At 48.3% G+C, this 24,950-nt stretch overlaps 1 protein-coding gene across 20 annotated transcripts in view; it reads left to right on the top strand.

Moving 5' to 3' along the window:
* Positions 1 to 24,950, top strand: part of PPP6R3 (protein phosphatase 6 regulatory subunit 3) — a 138,405-nt gene that overhangs the window by 45,372 nt on the left and 68,083 nt on the right. For 14 of the 20 annotated variants that reach the window (XM_049641945.1, XM_049641938.1, XM_049641929.1 and 11 more), the window contains exons 2-3: positions 690 to 842; positions 23,971 to 24,203. In XM_049641945.1, the coding sequence (XP_049497902.1) occupies positions 23,977 to 24,203 (227 nt within the window). In that variant the 5' untranslated portion in view covers positions 690 to 842; positions 23,971 to 23,976. Of the gene's footprint in view, positions 1 to 689; positions 843 to 2,374; positions 3,644 to 23,380; positions 23,601 to 23,970; positions 24,204 to 24,950 lie in introns of those variants that run through there. The other 6 variants (XM_049641844.1, XM_049641853.1, XM_049641862.1 and 3 more) reach the window with 6 other exon arrangements.

Below are 24,950 nucleotides of genomic sequence, written 5' to 3'. Positions count from 1 at the left end.
TACATGGGGCTACTTGAGGGCATTTAGAGGGAGGTACTTTGAAAATCTTTAAAATTCTTATTTTATTATTTTTATTATTTAATTTTATTACTATATTTTTAAGTTTATTTATTTATTTTGAGAGAGAGCGTGAGCAGGGAAGGAGTAGAGGGAGGGAGGGAGGGAGGGAGAAAGAGAGAGAGAGAGAGAGAGAGGGGAGATGAGAGAATCCCAAGCAGGCTCTTCACAGGGCTCATCGCAGGGCTAGAAGTCACGAAACTGAGATCGTGACCTAAGCTGCAACCAAGTCACACACTTAACCAACTGAGTCACCCAGCCACCCCCGAATTTGCTTTCAGTATTTTAAAGTATGGTGCCATTACTTAGCTCTGTGTTGGATAAGAATATTATTGATGTTTTCATAAGATGACGATAATACATACGTTCTTTGTTATTTGTTCACAGATGGTGATATTACGGTGTCTCTATTTCTGGGTTATTGTTTAGTGTAGGTTAAAAGCCGAGGCAGGGGGACGACAGCGCCTTTTTCCCCTGTTTTCCCACAGAAAAATTGCAGTTAACTAGAACTTTTCAATTTTCTGAGGTGTAGTTCTATGTGAATCAGGACCCTGAGACAGTATCTTTACTGACAGCTGTCGTCAGACCCAGACAGAACACGCTGTGATCATATGCTCTTTTTTTCTTTACAGAAGAGCTTCCGTTTTGCTTCCACGTCCCTCTTTACTCCTGCTAATCTGCTGATGCAGTAAATTTGAAGACAACTGTTACCAGGATAACCTGTAATGGGCAAGGAGCCACAGAGAAGAAAACCTTTCTTTTAATTTTTAAACTTGGTTTGAAAGGTAAGACCATTGAGATCATCAGGCGTTTTCTTCCGTGAGTCGCATCAAGGAGAGCAGTGTTCTGGTGGGAGACCCTGGAGCCTAGAACAACCAGGGCTAGGCCAGGTACAGTGTGGTTCTGTGGCACTGGGGTGTTTTTAGGAAGTTAAATAGCAGCCTTTGTAGTTTGCTCTGGTCTGTTGTGGAATGTGCAGTACCCACGGGATTCCTAGTTTCCTAGGGGGGGTTAATCTGGGCCCCAAGGAGCAGCCAGGCCTAGCAAGCTGGAGTAGCGCCAGAGAAAGACTGCTCGTAGATGCCCAGCTGCTGCTCCCACATTACCTGCGAGAGAGGGAGAGAGAGAGGGGGGGAGAGAGAGAGAGTGTGTGTGTGTGTGTGAGAGAGAGAGAGAGAGAGAATTTGAGATTATTTTGTTTTTATTTTACACCAGCCACAGGACATCTCTGGTTTTTACTCAGCCGTCTGACTCCTTGTGAGTCCTAATTACTGTCATTTTGGAACTCTTCACTGAAAGTTTTTATTAAAGACCAGAGGTTGACTTGGCATATTAGACTTTTTGCTCAGTTGGCGCTTCAGAAAATGGCCCAGTAGGGTCTTTTGGGGGACATGACATATTTTTAATCCATTTTCATTTGCTCCATTGTATTTTTTTTTAAAGAACTTTTGTTTAACATTTATTTATTTTTGAGAGACAGAGAGAGACAGGGCATGAGCGGGGGAAGAGTAGAGAGGGAAACACAGAATCTGCAGCAGGCTCCAGGCTCCGCGCTGTCAGCACAGAGCCCAACTCGGGGCTCCGACTCACAGAGCGTGAGATCATGACCTGAGCCGAAGTCGGACGCTCAACCGACCGAGCCACCCAGACACCCCTTGCGCCATTGTGTCTTGAGGAGAAGGTGGGCGTAACCATTTCATTGGCTGCGTTTCAGGCTCCGTCATCTCAGGAGACAGTGTAGTTACTCTGTTGTAGCAGGGTCTCTGCCCCTGATCCCCAGGGCTGTCTTTCCTTCAGCACCCCCTGAATGACCCTCCTCCAACCTCCGGCCTCCCTCTGTGCTTACACAGTGAAGCTGCAACTCCTGGGCCTGATATTTAGGGTTCTTGTTTCTCCAGCTTTCCCCCCATATTATTCTGTAAAAATCCTCACGGAGAGGATTCTCTCCTAAGTATTCATTCACCTCTGGGCACCTTTTCTCCTCAGGCTTTTTTTTCTTAAGGGGAGGGAGTGTGTTCTGGGGCCCAGCCCTTCTCTTTCTCTGCCTGGGGCTACATTCTGACCTTGTGGGTAAAGTCTTTTCGGCTTCTGACCGCGGGAAGAATTCAGCCCATGTCGAGAGTTCAGATTTGAGAAGGTCAGGGCCATGTAGTTTAACAAGCTGTGGTCCGACCATCAGGCCGATTCACAATAAAAAAGATCATTTGTGATGCACGGGAGCTGTCGTTTTGCCTTTTTCATTTTTCATTTTTTTATTTTTTATTATTTTTTTTTAACGTTTATTTATTTTTGAGACAGAGAGAGACAAAGCATGAACGGGGGAGGGGCAGAGAGAGAGGGAGACACAGAATCGGAAGCAGGCTCCAGGCTCTGAGCCATCAGCCCAGAGCCCGACGCGGGGCTCGAACTCACGGACCGTGAGATCGTGACCTGAGCTGAAGTCGGCCGCTCAACCGACTGAGCCACCCAGGCGCCCCATCGTTTTGCCTTTTTCAGCAGCTGGTTCAGAGCTGGGGGTGACAGGAAGAGGGCACTAGTTTTAGGACCCACGGAGCCCTCCAGCTTGAATCCAGCTGGTTATTTTAGAGGCTGGACATCTTTTTTATGTTTATTGGACCCTTGTCTGTTTGTAAATTGTAACAATCATCTACTTTTCTATTGTGATACCAGAGTTTCAAGAATGATTTCTGGGAGTGTTTCTATAATACTACACATATTAGCCTGTTAAAAATTGAGATATAATTAACATATAACGTGAGTTTTAGGCATACAACGTGATGACTTGGTATTTGTGTACATAGTGAAATGATCACCACAGTTAGCTTAGTTGACTTCTGTCACCACACAGTTACATGTTTTTCTTGTAATGGGAACTTTTAAGATCTCATGCAGCAACTTTCAAATCTATAATACAGGATTATTAACTGTAGCCACCATGCTGTACCTTACATCTCGTGACTTACTTATTTTATAACTTGAAATCTGTACCTTTTAACCTCCTTTACCCATTCTGTCCGTCCCCCATCATGTGGTTTTACTATTAGTCTGTGTATTTGATCCCCCTTTTTCTAGGGCTCCACTCTCTTTCTACCTTTTTTGTCAAACTTTTCTGTGTTGTTCCAGTTCCTCTGTGGCCACTCCTTTGTGAACTCTTAGAACATCTCATTAAATTATTTTAGGATTATTTTTTCTCTTCGAGCAGATTTAAACATGCCAGGAGCAAGGAGTTTTGACTTCTACTTTGTATCTAGTACTTTTTAGATGGTAGGCATCATTCCTTATTTAGTGGTAAGAGCTAAAATTTTAGAGCCATTTCTCACGGTAACATTTTAAAGACTGCCTCTCTTTCTCGCTCTCTTTTTTAATTTTGTTTTTCTTTGCTGACAAAGACTCTTAGCCGTGGCAGCTTGTAGAATGCTTCTTACCGTTAGCTGTATTCCTCCCATTTCTTTTTTCACTCCCTCTGCTCATCAGATGCTGTCTGATGCCGGGTGAACTCTTCTCTTAAGAAGTTACTCATTAGTCTCCAGGAGGCCTAGAATCAGTGCCAGGTGGCTGAGAAGGATTTCCAAAGAGGAACAGCGCTGTAAGTATAGGGTTCTTTAGACCAGGGGTTGCGAGGCCCAGAGAGGAAATATCGTAGGTTTTGTAGACCAAGAGGCAAAGAAGAGGATATTATAAAGTGTTTGTATAATAAGAGCAGATTTTCACAGATCTTACTGATGGAATTAAAAATAGAAAAATATTGGAGTTCCGTTTTCTGTAATACCGATCTGCTGATGGGAAGGACGGGATTCTCTTTGCGGAGGGGATAACATTTTCGCCGAAATGGTGTTCAGAGCCACGGTTCCCCTCTCAGACTCTACCGCGCGTCTTCATCTAATCTGTTAATGCTGATCTGTAACGAGATTTACATGTTTCATCTTCGGAAGTGTCCTTTTACACAGATAGCTCCTGCCACGCTCCGATACTAGTCGGCAGGTACGTAGCGTCCTCACTCGTCCTCACTCGGAGAGCACCTGTGGAATTCTGTTAGATTCTGTTTCGTCGTAGATTAAGCGCTTCCCGTTCACAGGAAAAACTTCCTCAAGTGTATAGCTGTATGGATTTTGCAGCAGGAAAGCTTCCTTCACGTTTGTGTTAAGGTCTGAAAAATGCTGTTTAACTGCAGTTTGAGCGCAGAAAACGTACCCGCTGTAAACTTGTGTGAGAACAGGGATCTCCCTTCTTTTCACTCCTGAAAAAGCTGGTGCTAAAATGACCTTTTCTTAACCACAGTGGAGACTCTGCAGATCCGGGCTGGTTAGCCTCATAGTTGTAGGTCGAATCGATTAAGAAACATCAAGATTGCAGCCACAGGCCAGTTTCCAGAGCCAGTCGGTGTTCATTAGTAGCGGTTGAGGCTTGTTTTTCTCATTCAGGGAGATTTCGGTCTTGGCCCTGAGCTCAAGAAGTTGCAAAAAGAAAAACCCCGTTAACCCGTGATGAGCTGCTTGCTGTGTGACAGGACAGGTCAGGGTCTAATGGCGGTTAAGTCTCCACAAGTACATGAGGTTCCTGTTGACATTACTGGCTCAGTAACACATGAGGCATTTTAAAAACCTCTCGAAGTACCTGCTGATGAAAGTAAAAAGAAATAACCGTAAGCTTTAAACATTACATTTTCCCAGGTGTGTAAGTTTGCCCCACGAAGCTGTGTTTTGCTCTACACGTAATTTTACTGCCATCAGCTGGGACGCGGATCCGCTGTGTTGTAGGGACTTCATCTTCACTCAGCTTCTCTGAAAACACTCTCCTGTGGTGGTTCCACGCGGGCCGTCCCGAGAGGCTTTTCGTCACCATCTCAGACTCCTCCAGTAAACACCAGCTGAGCTGTATCGGTGGTGCCCGTGAACTCCGCCAGAATCCAAGGAAAACCATCACTGGCCTCCTCGCGCTTGGCTGACGGGCCACTTGGAGACCAGCTTTGCTTGGAGTTTCCTTTTCCGTTTTTATTTTTGTGAAGGAATTCTGTTACGAGATTTTCCATTTCAAAGGTTGAAGTTCTGGGGCGGCTGGGTGGCTCAGTCGGTTAAGCGGCCGACTTTGGCTCGGGTCAAGATCTCGTGGTCCGTGAGCTTGAGCCCGTGTCGGGCTCTGTGCTGACAGCTCAGAGCCTGGAGCCTGCTTCAGATTCTGTGTCTCTTTCTCTCTCTGCTCCTCCCCCACTCATGCTCTATCTCTCTCTGTCTCTCAAAAATAAATTAAAAAAAAAATTTTTTTTTAATGTTTAAGTTTTGGAGCACCTGGGTGGCTTAGCCGGTTAAGCGGCTGACTTTGACTTATGTCATGATCTCACAGTTTGTGAGTTCGAGCCCCATGTTGGGCTCTGTGCTGACAGCTCGGAGCCTGGAACCTGCTTTGGATTCTGTGTCTCCCTCTCTCTTTGCTCCTCCCCCACTCACATCTCTCCTCTTCTCTCTCTCTCTCTCTCTCTCTCAAGAATAAACATTAAAAATTTTTTTTTTTTTTTTTTCTGGGCCACTTGAGTGACTCAGTTAAGCATCTGACTTTGGCTCAGGTCATGATCTACTGGCTTGTGAGTTCAAGCCCTGCGTTGGGCTCTCTGCTATTAGCACAAAGCTCTTTTCGGATCCTCTGTCCCCCTGTCTTCCCCTACCCCGCTCATCTTCCCTCCCTCCCTACCTCCCTCTCTCTCTTTCTCTCTCTGTCTCTCAAAATTAAGTAAGCAAATAATAATAATAATAATAATAAGAGCTATCCATCCGAAATGGTTAGCATTTAAAAATTTTAAGTTTTTCTGATGCTGCCTTCCTGTGCGTGAGCAATACTGTGGTGACCGCCTTTTCTGGAAATGTGGACGTCGATTGTGTTCTCCTAGCACAGGTGTGGTGCGGTGGCACAACGAACACAGGGCTTTGCCAGCAGATTTCGTGACGAAGGGGTCCTCGTCCTGCTGTGCCTTAGGAGCTCGGCAGGCGAAGTCCACTTCCTCTTCTCTTGTTTGGACGTTGTGGGGACGCACGGGTGATAAGAAAATACAGTGTCACGGTTCCACACGTGGCACTCAAAGCACCGTTGACTGGTGACTGTGTCATTGTGATCTGGAAAGCAGAGGAGCGGCGCAGACATCTGTCCCACTCAGCACTGCCTTCACAGCGTGACAGCAGCCAGAGATCGTATGCAAATGAGCGGTGTGGCTGCGTTTCAGGAAAACTTAACATGAATTGCAGAGAATTTTCACAAGTCCTAGAATGTCATGCTTCTGGTTCCCGCCTCCCCCAGTAAAAAACAGGAAAATCATTCTTTGCTCAGAGGCTGTATAAAAACAGGTGGCAGGCCAGATGTGGCAGCCTGGGCGTCCCGGGGCCCTGGAGTGGGTTCACACGCTGATGGCAGAAAGGCTGGGGTGGAAGAGAGACCTGATGGGGCACCTGGGAGAAGGTGCCGCTGTGGTTCTTGCCGTTGGCTGCTTTGGTCGGTCGGCTGGTCCTGTTTCTTCGTTTGCTCGGGTTTCATATTCAGACTCGTCAGTGTGTGCGGCCGCCTCCTACTTGCCGCCCCCCCCCCCCCCCCCCCCCCCCCCCCCCCCCCCCCCCCCCCCCCGGCAGGCGAGCTCCTCTTCCGCAGCGTCCGACCTCAGACTGAGGTGACGTCACGGAGCTCTCGCTGAGTGCCAGGCGTGGCACCAGTGCCGTCAGTCTGCCTTCCTCTTGTAGTGTTCCATCCTGTACGCGTGCGTGGTTCACGTAGGTGCATGGTTCACAGCAAGAAGTGACAGTCGTCTCCTCCGTCTCTCCTGGCTTCTCCCTTCCTCGTCCCTCAGTTGCTTAACGAGGGGCTGTAGCTGGTACCTTCATCACTTAGCTGTTCTCGCACAGTTACCTCCTTTCAGGTTTTAAGTTGTGTGCCTGTAGGGAGCTGTTTCTCTAATCTGGCTGACTTTTGTGTTTTTTTGGCATTTATTCATTTTTTTTAATGTTTATTTTCTGAGAGAGACAGAGCGCGAGCAGAGGAGGGGCAGAGAGAGGGAGACACAGAATCTGAAACACGCCCCAGGCTCTGAGCTGGCAGCACAGAGCCCGACGCGGGGTTCAAACTCACGAACCGGGAGATCGTGACCCGAGCCGAATTCAGATGCTCAACTGGCTGAGCCACCCAGGCACCTTGTCGTTTATTCATTTTTTTTTTTTTTTAATTTTTTTTTTCCCAACGTTTTTTATTTATTTTTTTTGGGACAGAGAGAGACAGAGCATGAACGGGGGAGGGGCAGAGAGAGAGGGAGACACAGAATCGGAAACAGGCTCCAGGCTCCGAGCCATCAGCCCAGAGCCTGACGCGGGGCTCGAACTCACGGACCGCGAGATCGTGACCTGGCTGAAGTCGGATGCTTAACCGACTGCGCCACCCAGGCGCCCCATCGTTTATTCATTTTTTGAGAGACGAGAGACACAGCATGAGCGGGGAAGGGGCGGAGAGAGAGAGGGGAGACGCAGAATGGGAAGCAGGCTCCAGGCTCCGAGCTGTCAGCACAGAAGCCCAGTGTGGGACTCGAACCCACGAGCAGTGAGGTCACGACCTGAGTCGAAGTCAGAGACTTAACCGACTGAGCCACCCAGGCGCCCCAAAACTGGCTGACTTCTAACAGTGAGGGTGAAGATTCACCTTGCACGTGCATAGCTTCTTTCCCTCCCTCGTCTTCCAGCATAGTCACAGCACAACTTTGCTTAAAATCGGTATAAAGATAGGTGTGTTTGAGTCCATTATTCCCTAGGGCCCTGACTTCCTCAGTACAGTTCGTCTCTGCGTGGTCACATAGATCCTGCACACGCACCTCCTGTTCGGACGCATCCTTTTCAGAGCCCTCTGCCTCGTGCCTCACTCCGGGCTGGCTCCTCCGGGCAGGTGTCCCCCGTTGCTTTTCTTCTGAGGTTCGTCTTTGTCTCTCGGTGTGTGGGATCCGTGGTTCTGTGTGTTCCCCGTCTTCCTCTCATGGCTTACTGCCATGCTTTTTGAAAATATTGTATTTTTATTTTTATTTATTTTTATTTTTTAGAGAGAGCATGAGCAGTGGAGAGGGGCGGCGGGGGCGGGGGAGGGAGAGAGAGAGAATGAATGAGAATCCCAAGCAGGCTCCATGCTCAGCACGGGGCCCGACCTGTACCTCAGTCCCATGACCCAGGATCATGACTGGAGTCGAAGTCAAGAATCGTCGGATGCTCAGCTGACTGAGCCACCCAAGCACCTCAATGCTTCTTTTTATTTTTTTAACTTAAAAAAATATATTTTTTAATGTTTGTTTATTTTTGAGAGAGAGAGAGCATGCGCGCACTTGCGCACAAGTCGGGGGGGGCAGAGAGAGAGGGAGACGCAGGATCCGAAGCAGGCTCCGGGCTCCAAGCCATCAGCACAGAGCCCGACATGGGGGTCGAACTCACTAACCTCGAGATGATGATGTAAGCCAAAGTCGGACACTTAACTGACTGAGCCACCCAGGTGCCCCTTAAAGATTTTATTTTTGGGGCGCCTCGGTGGCTCAGTCATTTGGGTGTCCAACTTTGGCTCAGGTCATGATCTCACAGCTTGTGAGTTCGAGCCCCGCGTCCGGCTCTGTGCCGACAGCTCGGAGCCCGGAGCCTGCTTCAGATTCTGCGTCTCCCTCTCTGTCTCCGCCCCTCCCCCGCTCACACTCTGTCTCTCTCTCCTTCAAAAATAAATAAACATTTTTAAAAAAGTGTTTAGTGCTTGGCACAGAAAGCATCAAAAAAAATTTTTTTTTATTTTTAAGTAATCTGTATACCCCACACGGGGCTCAGTCCCACAACCCCAAGATAGAGAGTTGCACACTCCACCTACCAAGCCAGCCAGGCACCCCTCCTGGCGTATTGCCACGTGTTGGTGGAGCCCATTTTCCAGTAGCTTTTTGAGAAAGCATGAATAAATCTTTCCGACCTTCCATGTCTTAGAATGCTCTTTTCTGCAGTTGCTGTTGAGGAAGCTGATGTCATTCTGATTTCCAGGATTGTTTTGTCCTCACGAGAAAAGTTGAGATACTGTCTTTATCTCTGATGCTCTGGAACTTCGCACTGTGCCGTAGAAGTCTGTTTCAGCACCCAGTGTGACAGGATGTGCACGGCCTGGGGGGGGGGACTCCTGTTCTTTACACTCTGAGAAAAGGTTTTTTTGGTTGAGGCAGGTGGTTGTGGATTATAACATGTTCTTCTAAAACTTACGTTGTTACTTGGATGTTGGACTTTCTGAATTATTTCCCCAATTTCTGTCTTTTCCTAAATTTGCTGGCATTGTTTCTTTTTCTTTGTCCTTTATTGCTATCTTGCTAGACTTGCCAGAGGAGTGGAGAATTGTGTGGGGTTCAACCCGGTAAACATCTGGAAGGTTGCGTAATCCTTTCTGTTTTCCCGTCGAGGCTCCATTTCAGCCCAGATAAAGCCATGCCTTTTATATCAATTGGGCTTGAGAAGAGGTTCATCAAACAACACGGCGATCCGATTGTGTAGCCTTCTTCTCCTCACGCTCTCCTAGAGGATCATCCAGGCTCGGGCCACACTTCCTCCAGCCATGGGGCATTGCTTGTGTTAGTGAACCTAACCTTTAGCCTGATCTTGAACAAGTTCCTGCTTCAACTGCCTGCACGTGGTCTGTAGTTTTCACTCATTGGCTCTCATTTTATGTTGGGGAACTATAAATGATAGCATAAAAGACCTTGAAGATATGCAAAGCTTGTTATTTTTTTAAATTGTTTTTTAATGTTTATTTTTGAGAGAGAGAGAGAACATGTGCATGCGAGCAAAGGAGGGGCAGAGAGAGACACAGAATCCGAAGCGGGCTCTAGACGCTGAGCTGTCAGCACAGATCCCGACGTGGGGCTCGAACTCACGGATGGCGAGATGGGGACCTGAGCCAAATTCGGACGCCCCCCGCGTGCCCCAGAGCTAGTTACTTTATCCCCCAAGTGGTGAGCCCTTCTGACTGGTCATCTCTTTGGGTGCCATGTGGGTTAGCAGTTTCTTTCCTCCCCGGAACAAGGTATGGTATTGCCTGGCAAGGAGGTGATCGGCCCGGGGCAGGCTGCAGGAGGATTAGTGTCTTCCACAGTCCTAGACGAGATTCACGTATGACTTTGTGCTGAGGTTGGTTTGCTTATTAGTCGCGTCATAATTCGACTTTATGTTGAGCTTATAATCAACTACAGTCTTTGGACCTGTTTCTCTTGCTACTTTTCCTGTTTTCTTAGGCCTGGTGTTTCCCCGCCCCAGTCATGTTTTTCAATTTTTATCTAAAACGTAGCTCATATTGAGTAAATTTCTCTTTGTTTCATCATGTTTAGAAATATTTTGCGTACTGATTCTCGTGTTTCTGTGCATTTTGATGAGCCTGTGGCATCTTGGGGAACTGACTGATAACAGTCAGTGGCCACAAGAGCTGGGCTCCCGGTGTCGCCAGCCGTGCTGTTCTGACTGAGCTGTCCACCAGCTTGTCTTGACCTCACACGCACAGGTAGGCTGTTGCCATTGACTGGCGAGTCCTAAGAGCCGGGAGCTCACGGGTCGGCTCGCTGCACTGCCGTCTGCAGGCGTGAGCGCACATGGGCTGGCCTGGGGCCGGCTCGTGCTGGGAGACTGACCTGCCGCTGGGCCTGGCCGCGCAGCTGCTGTTCCCACACTGGTGCTGTCATGAGAGGAGCACAGACAGAGCGCGACAGACGCGGGTGTGGATCCCAGTTCTGGTCAGTTCATTTACCTGCTCTGGTCTTTGGTAGGTCCTCTGACCTCTTGATCTTGGTTTCTCCATATGCAAAACAAGAACAAAACCATGAAAGGTTGTTCCGAGGTTTCGAGGGAGGGTGTATCTGAAAGCATCGGACCCGAGTCTGGCCTGTGGTGGGCACTTAGTGGGTAGCCATTAGTAATCGTGTTTCCACCTTTGATAGAAGGTTGCACTGTCAGGACGGTTAACGTTATCGTGGAATAGCTGGGAGAGGTTCAAGATTGTTTTTCCGAAGGAGCTGTAACGATCCTGAGAACCTTCTCTGAATGACTCTGAACTTTCATTCCTGAGCAGACGCGCAGCAGCCCCCGAGCTCGCTGTTCTTTCCTCGCCCTTTAGCTTGCTGGCCGCGAGACCACACGGAGGCCGGGCCCTCCGGAGGATGGCGGCCTGGTGCCGGGGTCCCAGGGACTGTGGAGCCTGCCCTGGACGCTTCAGGAGGGAGCGTGGCCTGCTGAAAGTTTGTGGGGCGAGGACGATGGAAGCTTAATAGCCAAAGCTGAAAAACGGAACTTCACTTTTTTCCGTGACCAATTTGCCAGTTCTGGTTTCTGCCACGGAATTGGTCATAACTACAGATTAACTAGGGTAGCTAGCTTGTTCTTGATCGGCAGTCTGTTTCTTTTTGGCCTTTTTTTCTTTCCTTTAAAAAATTTTTTTAAATTTGTGATTATTTTGAAAGAGAGCAGGGGAGGGGCAAAGAGAGAGGGAGACAGAGAATCCCAAGCAGGCTCTGCACTGTCAGCACAGAGCCCAACTTGGGGGCTCGATCTCAGGAACGTGAGATCGTGACCTGAGCCGAAATCAAGAGTTGGACACTCCACCCACTGAGCCGCCGGGCGCCCCTTTCTCCTTTTTTCAAAAGCATCTTAATAGCATTCTCGTTTTGCTCTAGAATTTGTAGCAATTTGGAGAGGCTGTTCTCTTTGGGTATCTTGTGTCTAACAGATACGTGAATAATACAGCGGCCACTGTCACTTGCTTCAAGTTAGAGGACTCAAAACTTACCTGTCCCTTGGCTTCACTTAGTAAAACTTGGGCACATTAGGTATTCTGTACCCCGGCTGCCCGTGTGGGAGCTCTTTCTGGCTGTGCAGTTCTCAGACCACTGCTCTCTTGCTGGGCTGCTCCCTGTAGCCACAGACTCAGAAACTATTCTGTGCTGTGCCAGGTAAAAGCACTCTCTCTGTCTCTTTTTTCGTAGTTTTATGGTTTTATTAACAAAATATGACGTGCACATAGGCTGTCTATTCATTTCCTTGACTGTAGCCTGGCTTGGGGATTGGGGACTGATGGCCAGCCGGGCTGCTCTTTCTACAGTGGCCTGGTGCTTCTTGGAGGAGACATTGTGAGCAGTCTGTGCACGGTGGGATTCGTTGTAAATCAGCAGCGCTTCAGACTCGTTGCCTCTGGGGACTAGGAGCTTCCGGAAGCCACCGGGCAGCACGTGCTTGTTCTCCTGTCCTTGCGTAATCAGCGTCCGGCACGAGGAGCCGGCCCTGAGTCTCCCGTGCACCCTGGTGTCAGCGTCTCCGAGTTTCCCCCAGTTGTGCTTCATTTTGACATACTCGTTCTCTTTTTAACGGTGTTGGGCTTCACCAGAAGTCTGAGGGTGGCCGTCGTGCCGAATAGAAGGCGGCTCCCGCGTCCGCGCACGGCGCCGGGGAGACGGCAGCGCCCCGCGTGCTCTCCAGTTACGCATGGCTTCTGTCTCATGTTCGGCTCAGGTCGCTGATGCTCCTGTGTGGTTTCAGAGATTCAGAGAATCCTGGGGCTTGAGATTGAAAATCAACCTCTGGAGCCCATAAGAATTTTCTTTTTTCTTTCTTGTTTTAAAATTAAAAACAATTTTTTTTTAATGTTTATTTTTGAAAGCGACAGAGCCAGAGCGCTAGCTAGGGCTGGGGGAGGGGCAGAGAGAGAGGGAGACACAGAATCCGAAGCAGGCTCCGGGCTCCGAGCTGTCAGGGCAGAGCCTGACGTGGGGCTCGAACCCACAAACCGTGAGATCATGACCTGAGCTGAAGTCAGAGGCTTAACTGACTGAACCACCCGGGCACCTCACCCATGAGAATTTTCGGATGGGACTTTGAGTTATATCACCTCTCTTACCTTTGCTTGTTTGCACACACACTCTCTCGCCTCACCCCTTCTTGTCTCTGTTTCTTGTTCTCTCTCTCTCTCTCTCTCTCTTTCTCTCTCACACACACACACACACACACACACACCCCACCACCACCACCACCACCACCACCACCTAGATGCAGTTGGGTCTTTCTTGCCAGGGCTTCTGGCAGAAACTTGATTACCATTGTGTCACCCTCATTATTTGCCTTCTTTCTTCCTAACTCTTCAGTTGCAATTTTAAAAAAAACACAAAACTTGTTCTCAGTAAAATTTTTGCACCTACGTGGATTGAAGTGTTTGCGATTGTGGAAATTGCGTGTAAAGATTCACGTACATTTGAGTTTTCATATGTGCGGGAACATGTTGCCTGCTTCAATGGGGATCAGGTGACAAAAGTTGCACTGGATCTTCCTTGGTTGGCACTTGGCTTTTTTAATATAAAAGCGAAGCGGGCGACAAGATCGCACCTCTCGCCCTGCCCTTCGCTTCCGAGTGCTGGGTTTGGAGTTGGCTTCAGTGTGGCGGTCGCGTTTGCTTTCTGAGGGTCGTGCGTTTCCCAGGCAGCTCAGAATTAGGACGCAAGCCATCAGTTTGTGTCGCCTGATACCACGCGGTATGGCCAGGATCAGAGGAGACCTGCAGATCGGGCTTTGAAGAGGCAGATGTTGGAGGTTGATGTCGGACGCAGAACGATCATTCGGTGGGAGACCTCATCGGGGATACCGTGGCTTGCAGAGGAGGGGCTGTCGCAGGGCTCCCCACCTTCCGGGGTGCTGACACAGGCTCCTGCACAGGTCGCTCACTCTTCAGGCTCCTGTCTGTCAGCGCCTCCGTGGCTTTGTGGGCCGTTCGGTACGTAAAGCATTGATGTCCCCGTGCCGCTCATTGGCCGTGTCTCACCTGCCTCCCCCGCTTCTGTGTCGGCGTCGTGTGCAGTTCCTGCCGTGTCCACCTTCGTGGCCTTGTCTTTAGCACTCCCTTCCCCGTCCTGTGTTTCGGTTCCACTCAGACACTTGGCCGCACCCAGGACAGGCTGGACCTCTCCCTCTCTTGGCCTCTGGGAGGGCGCCCTCTGTTGAGTGCACCTGCCAGAGCTCCAGTCATCTCCTGTGTTACTTGCCTCTGCTTCCCCTCAGAATTGGTTCTTCCTAGATGTTATTAAGATACATTATTTAACTATCTACTGTGGGTGTCTCTGCTGTGTGTTTATCTCAGTTAAAACTCACTGGTTCTCGGGGCGCCTCGGTGGCTCATGCGGTTGGGCGTCCAACTTCAGCTCAGGCCATGATTTCACGGTTTGTGAGCTTGAGCCCCGCGTCGGGCTCTGTGCTGACAGCTCAGAGCCTGGAGCCTGCTTCGGATTCTACGTCTCCCCCTCTCTCTGCCCCTCCCCTGCTCATGCTCTGTCTCTATCTCTCAATAATGAATAAACGTTAAAAAAATAAAAAAATAAAAAACCCTCACTGGTTCTCTCTGCTCCCGCAGCAAGCCCATGCGGCTGTGCGGGCAGTCCTGCAGGGGCCCTTTGAGACCCGGTCTCGTGTTGCCTAAGCTTGTCCTCACGCCTTCTGAAAGTCTTTTCTGGTTGTCAGGTGCTTCTCCCTGCTATGAATTTCCCGAAGCTCCTGGAAACCTCTGTCCTGTTCTCTGTGCTTGCAGACTTAACTTCTACTGGCCTGGAATGCTTTTCGCTGCACCCTCACCTACTGAACTTTGCAGGTCTTTTGAGGCCCAGCTTAGGCCTCACGTATTAAGGGAGTCTTTTCTGCACAAGCTCCCCTCTGTTGAGCTCCCATTCTACAGAACAAGTTTGGCATTGATGCCTTTTATTCTCTGTGTTTTCTCTTTCCTCAGTTTTCTTGTATTTTTCAAGGGGTTAGGACCATTTGACACGTTACTCCTGTAGTCAAAGTACTTGTTGATTAATATACAACACACTAAATGGAATTGATTCCTTTATTTATGGCTCTCAAAGACAAGTTGAGATATCAAAGAAATTACGAAGTAAAAATGAAAACAATTCTGGAATATCTGGGTGCTAAAAACGTGATCGCTTTTGACATGTTCTTTGAAAGAAGCAGTTGCGAAACCAAATACAATGAAGCTTCCCTCTAAAGAAATACGTATCTCTGATAGGCAGTGTGACCTTCGATTTAGTTAGCCCAGCCTTTATGTGGGGGCAGGGGAGGGCAGCTGTCGGCAGGGGACGCCTTTGCTAAGAACGGAGAAGCAGCTCCTGGGTGGACCTGCCAGGCCTTCGTGATCTTCCCCCTTGCTACCGAGGGAGAGCTGCCTTCAGAGGCCCGCTGGTGCTCTTTCTTTGGGTGCCGTGTTTCTGCTTCCTCGTGGGAAGTTAGAACGTTTGCCTCGGCGTTCGGCTTTGCTGTGAGGAGGAAGAGTTTCCCCCCTTCAGAGTGACACCGCGTGCTCCTATCTGTGGGCACCTGGCTCCCTGTCCCTCCTTGTGGCGCAGCTCCCCACCTTACTGAGCCCGGCGCTTCCCCGTCTGGGTCTTGGCGGACGCTGCCCCCCTGAGTTCCCCGAATACCTGAATCCAGGCCCCGGGGGAGCCCTGATACTCCCGGTGTCTGGGTGCTGGCGGGAGCAGGTGAGCCAGCACCGGCAGCCTTGCAGCAGCTCGACCGTCCAGCACGTCCCGTTCCCAGGCTGCTCGGAAACTCGGCCAGGGGCGTGGGGTAACCGGGTCTGTTGCTCACGGAATAAGCAAGTTGTGTTTTTGGTTTTGTTTTTTTTAATTTTCATTTAATTCCTTTTTTTAAATTTACATCCTAGTTAGTTAGCATATGGTGCAACAGTGATTTCGGGAGTAGATTCCTTAGTGCCCCTGACCCATTTAGCCCCTCCCCCCCACCTCCTCTAGTAACCCTCTGTTTGTTCTCCATATTTATGAGTCTCTTATGCTTTGTCCCCCTCCCTGTTTTTATATTACTTTTGTTTCCCTTCCCTTATGTTCACCTGTTTTGTAACTTAAAGTCCTCGTATGAGTGAAGTCACCATGCTTGTCCTTGACTAATTTCACTTAGCATAATACCCTCCAGTTTCATCCACGTGGTTGCGAATGGCAAGATTTCATTCTTTTTGATTGCTGGGTAATATTCCAGTGTGTGTGTGTGTGTGTGTGTGTGTGTGTGTGTGTGTACATCTTCCTTATCCATTCATCCATCAGTTGACATTGGGGCTCTTTCCATACATTGACTATTGTCGATAGTGTTGCTATAAACATTGGGGTGCATGTGTCCCTTCCAAACAGCACACCTGTATCCCTTGTCGTGCAATTGCTGGGTCGTAGGTTAGTTCTATTTTTAATTTTTTGAGGAACCTCCATACCGTTCTCCAGAGTGGCTGCACCAGTTTGCATTTCCACCAGCAGTGCAAAAGAGATCCTCTCCGCATCCTCGCCAACATCTGTTGTTGCCTGAGTTGTTAATGTTGGCCATTCTGACAGGTGTGAGGTGGTATCTCATTGTGGTTTTGATTTGTCTTTCCCTGATGATGAGTAATGTTGAACAGCACATTGTTATTAATTTAATTGGGGGCCATGAAGGCTCAGTTTACTCCCAAGATGAAGGGGAGTCTGGTGGGTTTTTTGGTACATTGATCAAACATCATCGTTTCCCAACATATTTGAGTGATCGGGGTATTTTTTTTTCTTCTTTACAATATTTTTGAGTCAGCTTAGAAATGAAATTCCCAGAGACATGTGCCTCTTTTACAGTTTGGCGAGGCATGTCTAAACCAGCAGTGAGCCACTCTGGCCCTCTCGACTCAAGATCTAACCCTTCATTATTTCAGGGTGAGGAATGAAAACTTTTCCTATTAGTGCTACAAATATTTCTAGATATTAGAGGCTAAATAACAGTTCTGATTTTCTTGTGGCCAACTTTTTTTGTGTTGAAGAATGTCCAAGTTGCTTTATATGTACAAGAATAAACATGATTTCTCGTGTATGTGTACGTCTCAGAAGGGGAAAACCTGGCCCGTATAAACCTCTCCTCACCAATCCCACATTGGCCCTGTGTGGAAAAGGCGGTTAACTGTTGACTTTGGCTGTAGAAGGATATTGGGCGGTTGGGGGGGGGGGGGCGGGGAACAAGAGTAGGGTGGTTATTTTAGTACCAAGAGAGAAACTTTGAATCATAACCGTAGTAATGTATAATTAGAACTGTCCTGTCCCAATACAGCAACCACTGGCCACATAGGACTCTTGAGCATAAAATGTGGCCGGTTCAAATTGGGATGTGCCGTAAGTATGAGACACACTCAGATTTTGAAGGCTTCGTTACAATAGAATTACATGTTGAAATAATACTGTTTGGATGTATGAGGTTAAATAAAATATATTTTTAAAGTTAACGTAGCCAGTTTGCTTTACTGTTTTGGTGTGGCTGCTAGAAAATGTAAACGTACACGTGTCTCACATTGTGGCGCGCGTGCTCTGTGCGCTCCTTCCGTCGGCCGGGGCCCCGCTGGCACTGGCCCCGCAGCCCCGGGCCGAGGGCCTCCCGGGAGGAGTGCGGTGGGAGGCCTGAGGTGCACTGGAGTTTGAACTCCCGACAGCATGTGCCTGTATGCCTTCGTTTGAGACTCTGAAAATAAATCTGTAGTACAGACATGCCCTTCGTAGCATGTAGAAAGAAAAAGAAAAATATTAAACATCACACATTTTGTTTATAGATTGTTTCCTGGGTGTTGTCTTGGATGTAAGCGGCCGCTGCTTCTCCCTTTGGTTTATACTCCGTGAATTTAGGTGACCGCAGTTACTTGAACTGCAAGGATCTGGTGCATGTCTGTTGCAGGCCTGGAGGATGTTAGCAAATACTTCAGAGCATGGAATCTTGGCGATTCCAGTGGGGCCAGTGACGAAACGGTGTCGGCAGCCTTCACGCCTGTGCAGCCCATGTGGTCTCGGGTCCCCCCGTGCAGAAGTGTTTGCTGTGACGCTCAGCTGCTCTTCGTAAGCTCAGCAATTCTTAATAATAATCTTGGAATCCTTTTTTGAGTCTCTGGACGTTTTGCCCTGGGCCCAGCCAGCCCCGGGTGCAGGTACTCCACAGGTGTGGCGGTAGGGTTCGTGGAGGAGAGCCTGTCCTGCTTGGCTAGATCCTTGCTAAACTTAAGTACAGTTCATAGAAATAGGAGCTTTCTGAACTTTAGACTCATCAGAGCTCTTTGTCACTCCCTCGGCTTACTGCTGCCATCGGGAGGCAGGATGATTAGCAGTTTCTCCCTTCTGAGGGCCGCTGGTTTATCTTTCACCATGTTCATCGTGTCATTCTTTCTGGGTTCCTGTTGGAAAGTGATATAATATGTTACACCCTGCATCTGTCATGTCCAGAGAAAACCCACTGATATCAGCCTGTCCACAGGGAGTTTCTGAAATAACACAGCCGCGTGTTTGCAGCGTCGGCCTTTTTCCTGTTTCTCTTAGTTATGTAATTATTTTGAATACACTTACTACAATTTGTTGCAAATGATCAGCCGTAGTTTAAACCCAGGGCGGCGGTAGCAGCAGCATCTGCAGCATCTGGGGACTTGTTGAGATGCAGAATCTCTGGCCTGACCCCAGATCTCCTGAGTCCGAATCTGAGACTGCCCTTTAACAGGACCCCTAGGTGTCTCCGGTGCCCGTGGGAATCAGGGAAACGCTGGCTTAAACCTCGCAGACGTCAGAGGCCGGCACGTTTGTCGACAGCAGCTTCTGTTTGCCGAGGTGCCCGTGCGGTCCAGCTCCGGAAGCAGGCCTTTGTCATTGACTCCTCACAGCCGGTTTGCTCGGTGAGGACACGGAGGTTTGGAGAGGGGGGTCTGCTTCCCCAAGGCTTCGGGGCCAGCCCGTAGCCGAGCAGACCTTGGAATCCAGGTCCGTTTGGGTGCCTAAGAGTCCGAACAAGGCTTGGGAGGAAAAGTTGTTTATTTGATGAAAGCAAGTGGTTGTAGGCGGTTCACACCGAACCACAGTTGAGCCCCTGTTGAATATATTCTGCCAGCAGCGCCCTAGAAAATTCTGCAGAAGGTCTGATGTGTTTGTCATACCTCTTAAAAATGATTTCACCACATCACCGTATGGTTCCTATGTCACAGACAGGGTGACACCTTTTCTCCCAGAAACAGCATCACTGCTTAGCTGCTTTGAAAAAAAGGTACCAAGGCCCAGATTTTGCCTCTAAGAAGGAAGGTTATTTTGATAATTGCAGAGGACCTGTAATTAAAGTGGTTGATCTGAGATGAATAGGTTTATGGCCTTTGGTCCTGTTTTGTGCATATAAGATGGTAGTTTTCACTGGTGTTGTCAGTTCTGGGGAAGACAGAGAACAGCAGCGTCCCGTCTATGGCAAGTTGACAGGTGACTCCCCAGCGAGCCGCCAACCTAACCTTCAGTTCTTTGGGAGAAAACCCAACCGTCTTACTCCAACTTCTAAAACAACTCTAGGGTTTGGAAGAAAGACGACAGGTTTTTAGGTTTTATTCACCATTCCCTTCTTTGTCTCCTGATAAAAGCCCATGACATGGTTTGCTGTGAGAAATTGTATCCCCTGACCTTTTCTCATGTTTATTTTTGAGAGAGAACGTGTTGCGCACGCGTGAGTGAGTGAGAGAGGGACAGAGGATCCAAAGTGAGTTCTGGGCTGAAAGCAGAGAGCCTGATGCGGGGCTCGAACGCACACCAGTCGTGAGATCGTGACCTGAGCTGAAGTTGGACGCTTAACTGACCGAGCCACCCAGGTGCCCCAGAAATTGTATTCCCTTTTATCCCTAAATCCTAGTAAGGATTTTAAACTATATGTACGTTCACTAAAAATTAGCTGTTGAAGTGCCAGCTCCTTTCAGTTTTTCTGAGTATCTTAGTTGTATTTTTGAAAGGACTCCATTTTACTGCAGGGCCCTGGCGGTTGAACTTTGCATGTGACTATCAGTTCATACCTAGCTTGTTTCGACCTCACAGGGCATAAGTAGAAGCTAGGGGAACTAATTTACTGATGCCATTCATTTCCAGTCAGTTTGCTGCTTGACCAAAAGGTAAAATACATAATGTTTGCTTAAGAAGTCTACTGTGGTTTTATTTTATTTTTAAGTTTGTAGCATACCCAGTCTAAAGAAAATGCACTGTGGAAATGCATATTTCAGAGTGTTCCGATTTTAAAAAATGCTCTTCTAATTCAGGATGGTGGAAAACGAAAGGACTCAGGCATTTTAAAACAGTTGCTTAAGCATTCCTGTTCTCTTGCTTAAGTAAGTATAGTAAACCAAGAAGTCACAGGCTTGGGGATTAGAGGAGCTGGGAGGTCAGGGAGGGAGGGCACCCCGTGAGAGCACACAGACCAGGTGTGTGATGGCACATAGTAACACCGCCTAGGGCAGGCTCTGAGGTTGGCAGGTGTCTTTCTCCCACGTGGTGATTTGGGGACGGAGGCATCTTCCGTTTTTTGGCTCTGCCATCCCTCAGAGCCCTTCTTGTCTTCGGCATCCAGCCAGATGCAGAGGAGAGTGCGTGGAGATTTTTATGGTTCATGGCACGTGGGGGATGACGTCGTCGTGCGCTTATCCCTACCTGCCCGAGAAGTCGGGGAAGGAGAACGGGTCTCTAGCCAGTCTGGCCCCACACCGTGTGGCTGCCCCCAGCCGCGTGGGCTGCGAGGGTCCGGGGTGGCGTCCGTGCGGGCTCAGAGACGGTGGAGAGGAAAGTTAGCGTTGGTGGGAACCTGACTTCCCCCTGAGCGAGGGATGCTAAACTTCTTCTGTAAAGGACCAGGCGGTAAATATTTTAGGCTTTGCGGGCCACATTTGCCCTCTGCCACACATTCTTCTCTTTTCCTAAAACAACCCTTTAAAAATATCGAAACCGTTCTTAGCATGGAGGCTGTGGGCTGGATTTGGTCTGTGGGCCGTCATTTGCCAGTTCCTGCTCTTACTTCGTCATGACTAATTATCAGTCTTCTTTATAAATCCAGTGTTCAATGAGTTACCTTCATAAGGTTGAAATTTGGGGAGTCCATTTTTACTTGGATTAGCTGGATATAATTATATTCGGATCCATAATTAAGGAGTGTGCCTTTATCTGTGTCTGTGGACGTTTATAGTTTCCACTTGATGGACGTGAGTGTGTATCTTGTTTATAATTAGCCAGTCGTAAGGTCTTGGTAATCAGCTTTGCTTTTTTGTGATTGATTTCTTAGTATTCTTCATTTTACCTCGCCTTTCTATATGGGATTACAAAAAATAAAAAAGACATACTACTTTAAATGAGAACTAATCTTTAAAAAAAAGACTTAAGGCTAAATTAGTAATGATGTCCAGTTTTCTGACTTCAGGTGGAGAGACTGTTCTATTAGATGATCAGAAATTTGGTTTACAGACCAAAATAAGCCCAAACTCATCTGATGTCAGTGGAGCGTTGGAAAGTATTTGAATACACCTGTAGCTCTTCAGTCAGTGACTTCACTAAAGTACTTATAATAAGTAAAGTGAACCCTTCTTTCAATTTGTGGACATCCCGGGATCGAACTTCCCATGATGAACTGTGAGGCCAAGGTGTACTGACATGGATGGTCACTTTTTTTGGCCTTGTGTAAGGTGCCTTTGCTCCGTGAGCCGAACGAGAGCTCCATTATCTGTCCCAAGTGCCCGTGTCTGCCCTTCAGGAACGGTGCAGATTAATACGTGCTCGGAGCCCGAACACGGCCTGGGACTTGTGTGCTGGGGCTGTGTGAGAACACAGCCGTTTTCGTGCCCGTACACTTCGGTTCCAAGTATGAGGCAGAGCGGTAGAGTGTACAGGTTTTAGGATTTGTGGTTCAAACCCCCGGATGAATGAGCCGTGTTGCTCCGGCAGAAGCTTGGTAGACGGTGCTGACGGCGTCACCCTGGGGAGCTTCCTTCTTTCCTCCTCTGCAGTTAGCTTTTGCCGTCGTTTTGTCTTTTTTCACGTTGTCAATTTTATTAGGGCAAAATGGCGTAATAACGCCTTTTCTGTTTGCCATTTTCCACAGTCTGAAAACCAGAAAAGCATTTATGGCTGTATTGATTTCCACCGTCTTTTCCCCCGAAGTTCCTTACTAGGGATATATCACCTTTGCCCTGTTTCCTTTGTAATTGGCTTAGTAGTAGAAGTAGGTTTCTCTTGTGTTTGAAGTATCCGTTTCTGTCCTTCGCTAGCAAGGGTTATAGTCGCAGCGAGTGCTCCGCCCCGCTCCTGGTCCTGGAGCAGAGAGGTCACTCGCTGGTGTGGCATGGGGGCAGTTGCTGACCGTGCTGGGAGTTGTGACGCTGCCCTTTTAGCGTGTTCTGTGACGTCTTCTGTACATAATGGGGGGTGGCGGTGCCTTATTCTTGTGCCGTCCCCCGAGCTTCGTGGTGAACGTGTCCCCGTGCAGGTGCCCCACCGCCGCTCCGCTTTCCGTGAGCTGTCAGGGTAGCCCCTCTGCCCACCGTGTCTTCCTCGTGCCGCTGACTGGGGTGAGCTTATGAGTGCCTTTTGAAACATAAAGAATTGTTTTTTTAAAGCAGGGACAACTCTTATAACCTCATATTTCATAATCTTCCCTAAAACCTGTTCCCTTAAGGAGTCTTTTTTTTTTTTTAAAGATTCCTTAAGACTGCTTATATTTTAAACTCCCATGATCGTCCACTTAATAGTCAAGTCACATGAAGTGGATGTACTTTTCCGTGTCCCTGAGTAACCCGACATGGTGCACAGTCTTCTGTGCCTGGATCGATCGGTGTGACTGGCTGTATAACTAAAACTTGCCCTCCGTGATCTCCGATTTAAAACATTTTTTGGACGGATGTGCCTGAAAATACTAAATACTCCTACCTGATCTAATATGGATGATTTAGCAAAAATAAGTAGTTCTCAGAATGTTATGTGTGCTATACATAGGTTATGACCTTTGCAGCTGCCTGCCTTCTACCTAGGCTCTTCCAGCACAGGATTTTGCACGCGCGGGCCTGGAGATTCACGTGCTTTTCAGTGATCACGGTGACAGGGGCCGCTTCCCTGGGCGGGCGGTAGAGCCGCAGTTGATCGGTAGGTTTGGCTTTGTCGGTGGGGGGCGGGGAGGGGGTGTTACAGGAAGTAAGTGTGTGTCTCTCCAAACCCCGGCTCCGGAATTCTGCGCTGAGCATCTTGGACCCACAAGAATGACTTTTGAATAGTCCTGACCCTAATCAGGACTTTTGTTTGATGCTGTCATCTTGTCACGCGTTGCTCAAAAGTGGCATTTGAGGGCGTCTTGTTGTGGCAGCTGCAGATTACATAGTGACTCTGTGTTTCCTGTTTCCGGTTGTAACCAGTGAGGACCTCGTGTGACTCTGCAGATGGCCGTGCCCTGGCTGTTGAGGAGGGGTGGGAGGGCGAGGAGGGGGGAGTATATATGTGGCACGGCCAGTGTCAGACGGGTCTCCCAATAGCTGAGGGTGGCTCGTTTCCCTAATTCCTTAGGAACTAGCTTCCTCTTGTGTAGTTTCTTTGTGAAGAATGACACAGATCTGATCGTTTTAGGACTCTCAGCCGTGAAAGCGCCGCTTTGTGGTGGTTACTTACTTAATTCTTTCATACTCCGAAGAATGCCGGACACTTTGGTCAAGTACTGGTCACTTGTTGCTGGAAGGTACTACCCCGGTGTCTGAACGTGCGCTTCCCCTGTAAGAGAGGGCTTCCTTTCTTCCTTTCGCGGCATTACGTTCTTAGCAAAGTATGGATGGCTTCATATTGTACGTTGACATCATCCCAAGCTTTAGCGTTCTTCCGGCGTTTTTAAGTCAAAATTTTTTGTTTTCAATAAAAATACTTTCTTTTCTGAGAAGGAAAAGCCCTGCGAATTTTACTTATTTAGACAAGTACCTCATAGGCTCGATATGAAACTTACTGTACTTATGTGATGCAAGTTAGCATTTTAGACTGTGAAACTAAGCTGAAATTTGAAAAGTTAATATGTAAAGTTGAAATTTTTTTTGAAATACTCTCTGCGTTTTGTTTAGACCAGCATGTTTTGGAAATTTGATCTTCATTCATCATCCCACATAGACACACTTCTAGAAAGAGAAGATGTAACACTGAAGGAGTTAATGGATGAGGAAGATGTTTTACAGGAATGTAAAGCTCAGAACCGCAAACTTATAGAGTTTCTGTTAAAAGCAGAATGTCTCGAAGATTTAGTCTCATTCATTATAGAAGAACCACCTCAAGACATGGATGAAAAGATCAGATACAAGTAAGAAAATTCAATCTTCTCTTTAGGGTGGGACTGAAGTGAAGTGGGGTAGAATCTTATCCTTGTCCAGCGATTCCCCAGGGCCGTCGTGGACCATTTAGAGTGTTAAGATGGTCAAGAGTGACAGACTCGGTGGAGCATGTCATCCATTCTAGAACCAAGTCCGGCGAAATCATAGGGTTTTAAAAAGGAGCCTTCTAAATTGCAGTCAGAAGGCTTTGTGGCAGGGCGACGTGCTTTGTAAACAGTGATGAAGTTTCTTAAGACAGTAAGACGATCCAAGTAAGTATTTTCTCTTCTTTGCAAATAGGAAGCTAGAGATTACGTGACTGCCCGAGATCCTGTGGCAGATCTGAGCCAGAGCTCGGGTTATGAAGACCGTTACCGAGCAGATAAATTCTGAGCTTCCTTAACTTCAGGGAGCGGGGTCTCGGTGGACGTGGGTGGAGCTAACTTTAACTAGCTAGCGCCTTGGACCACCGTGGCGAGCTTACGTCCTCATCGCTACTTTCATCCGCTCACGGCAGAGCAGTAGTGCGCCGGGGGCCTCTGTCCCCGTGTCCTGACCGCACTTGGACCGCACACTCCTGCCAGCTCCCGGCGAGCGCTCCGTGTGTGTTTAAAGCGCCTACGTCTCAGGGAGCCGTCCCTCCACGTCCAACGGTATTTAAAGGTTTGACACCCCGCCCCCCCCCCACACCCGCCCCCCAAAATAGGACGGACTCGGGAACAAAAAGTCATTGATTC

This window comes from Panthera uncia, chromosome D1 (assembly GCF_023721935.1).
Source record: "Panthera uncia isolate 11264 chromosome D1, Puncia_PCG_1.0, whole genome shotgun sequence".
Classification (NCBI taxonomy): Eukaryota; Metazoa; Chordata; class Mammalia; order Carnivora; family Felidae; genus Panthera; species Panthera uncia.
The sequence above is the reverse complement of the archived record's forward strand: the minus strand, read 5'-3'. Positions and strand labels throughout refer to the sequence as shown.